General features: G+C 50.3%; 1 protein-coding gene across 1 annotated transcript; it reads left to right on the top strand.

Annotated features, from left to right (window-relative positions):
* Positions 1-1,015: 1,015 nt before the first annotated feature.
* Positions 1,016-2,299, top strand: LOC125025560. The gene has a single exon (XM_047613583.1). The coding sequence runs from the start codon at positions 1,016-1,018 to the stop codon at positions 2,297-2,299; it is 1,284 nt and encodes a 427-aa protein (XP_047469539.1).
* The last annotated feature ends 201 nt before the right edge of the window (positions 2,300-2,500 follow it).

Here is a 2,500-nt window from a genome sequence, read left to right as displayed (position 1 = left end):
ATCCTATAGATCCATAACTTGCAAAAACAAAAAGAAAACAAAAGTCAGACCTCATCATCAAATTCCACAAAATATCTTCCCCAAATCTCACGGAACTTCCGACTCATAAGAAATGTGTTCAGCGATATTCCAACCCAAATGAGACTGAAGCGTGCATGAGTAATGAAGTTTTCGAAACATTACACCTGAAAATAATGGGTTATGGAGAATGGAAATCATGTCTCCCATATGATGCTGGATGTATGAATGGTTTGGTTGTTATCATAACCACATTTCTGACGTGTTTCAAGGGAGATTTAATGTTTCAAGAATGTTGGTTTTGCGAGATTAGTAAATCTACATGCCACATTCTAGCATAGATATATCATATTCCAACGTAGAAATTTAGATAGGGTTGGAGTGACACATTTATGAATAAAGGAGCTATAATTGATAGTAGTAATGATGAATGATAATGATAGGCTTCAATAATCATGACAATAACCCAACACACGGATATTATAAAGAACATATGTAGCCTATATTTCAAAGACAGTATACAATCAACATCACTTAGCTTCGAAAATATCAGCTAAGATTTTGATCCGTTTCATAACATTATGGTATCAAGTATATTTATGTAAGGATTACTACTACTACTACAACTACTACTACGACTACTACCACACACACACACACACACACACACACACACACACACACACACACACACACACACACACACACGCACGCACACACACACACACACACATATACATAGCCTTTTTATATATATGTAAGTATGCTTTGCAAGATAATCTTTTTAGATATACTGTTTAACTAATGATTCAGATTATAACTCAGCCATTCTTATTCTCGGAGCTCTGTCTCGCGATATATCCATCACTCTACATTCTTACTCAAAGCTTTCTTTTTTATTGTTATATCTGTCTTCATCAATCTCAATCTAATTGATTGCCAAGCATCTAATTATCTCTCCTTTCACCTCGGTCTAAAGGCGACGAGTTTCACGAAAATGAGTGTCGAAATAGAGGCCACAGTCGGTGTTCGGGTCCACAGTCGGTGTTCGGATCAACGGTCGGTGTTCGGGTCCACAGTCGGTGTTCGGGTCCACAGTCGGTGCTCGGGTCCACAGTCGGTGTTCGGATCAACGGTCGGTGTTCGGGTCCACAGTCGGTGTTCGGATCAACAGTCGATTTCGGGTCCACAGTCGGTGTTCGGGTCCACAGTCGGTGCTCGGGTCCACAGTCAGTGTTCGGGTCCACAGTCAGTGTTCGGGTCCACAGTCGGTGTTCGGGTCCACAGTCAGTGTTCGGGTCCACGGTCGGTGTTCGGGTCCACAGTCGGTGTTCGGATCAACGGTCGGTGTTCGGGTCCACGGTCGGTGTTCGGGTCCACAGTCGGTGTTCGGATCAACGGTCGGTGTTCGGGTCCACAGTCGGTGTTCGGATCAACAGTCGATTTCGGGTCCACAGTCGGTGTTCGGGTCCACAGTCGGTGTTCGGATCAACAGTCTGTGTTCGGATCGACAGTCGATTTCGGGTCCACGGTCGGTGTTCGGGTCCACGGTCGGTGTTCGGGTCCGCAGTCGGTGTTCGGGTCCACAGTCGGTGTTCGGGTCCACGGTCGGTGTTCGGGTCCACGGTCGGTGCTCGGGTCCACGGTCGGTGTTCGGGTCCGCAGTCGGTGTTCGGGTCCGCAGTCGGTGTTCGGGTCCACAGTCGGTGTTCGGGTCCACGGTCGGTGTTCGGGTCCACGGTCGGTGTTCGGGTCCACGGTCGGTGTTCGGGTCCACAGCCGGTGTTCGGGTCCACAGTCGGTGTTCGGGTCCACAGTCGGTGTTCGGGTCCACAGTCGGTGTTCGGATCAACAGTCGGTGCTCGGGTCCACGGTCGGTGTTCGGGTCCACGGTCGGTGTTCGGGTCCACAGTCGGTGTTCGGATCAACGGTCGGTGCTCGGGTCCACAGTCGGTGTTCGGGTCCACAGTCGGTGTTCGGATCAACGGTCGGTGTTCGGGTCCACAGTCGGTGCTCGGGTCCACGGTCGGTGTTCGGGTCCACGGTCGGTGTTCGGGTCCACAGTCGGTGCTCAGATCCACAGTCGGTGCTCGGGTCCACAGTCGGTGTTCGGGTACACAGTCGGTGCTCGGGTCCCCAGTCGGTGCTCGGGTCCACAGTCGGAGCTCGGGAGTCGGCGTTCGGAACCGCAGTCGGTCCAGGCCACAGCAGGCCACGCTCAGCGCCTGCCATAATACGTGCCTACGTCGCCGCCCGAACGATGTATGCTTCCAAATTCTAGATGCAGGTCAGAACAAGCACATTATGGCCCTAACTGCTCGAGTTCGCCCCATGCGCCCGTGGACCGATTTTATCGCCTTGATATATGGTCGCTGTGTATTATTTAGATCATTTATATACGTGAGTTATCAGCCTAATTATAAAGTCTGGCCGTGTTTGTATAATCGGGGCGTGTGTACAGACCTCGCCAACAGCCTGTTTT

This window comes from Penaeus chinensis, chromosome 5 (assembly GCF_019202785.1).
Source record: "Penaeus chinensis breed Huanghai No. 1 chromosome 5, ASM1920278v2, whole genome shotgun sequence".
Lineage (NCBI taxonomy): Eukaryota > Metazoa > Arthropoda > Malacostraca > Decapoda > Penaeidae > Penaeus > Penaeus chinensis.
Note: the sequence above shows the minus strand (reverse complement) of the source record. Positions and strands in the feature narration are given on the sequence as shown.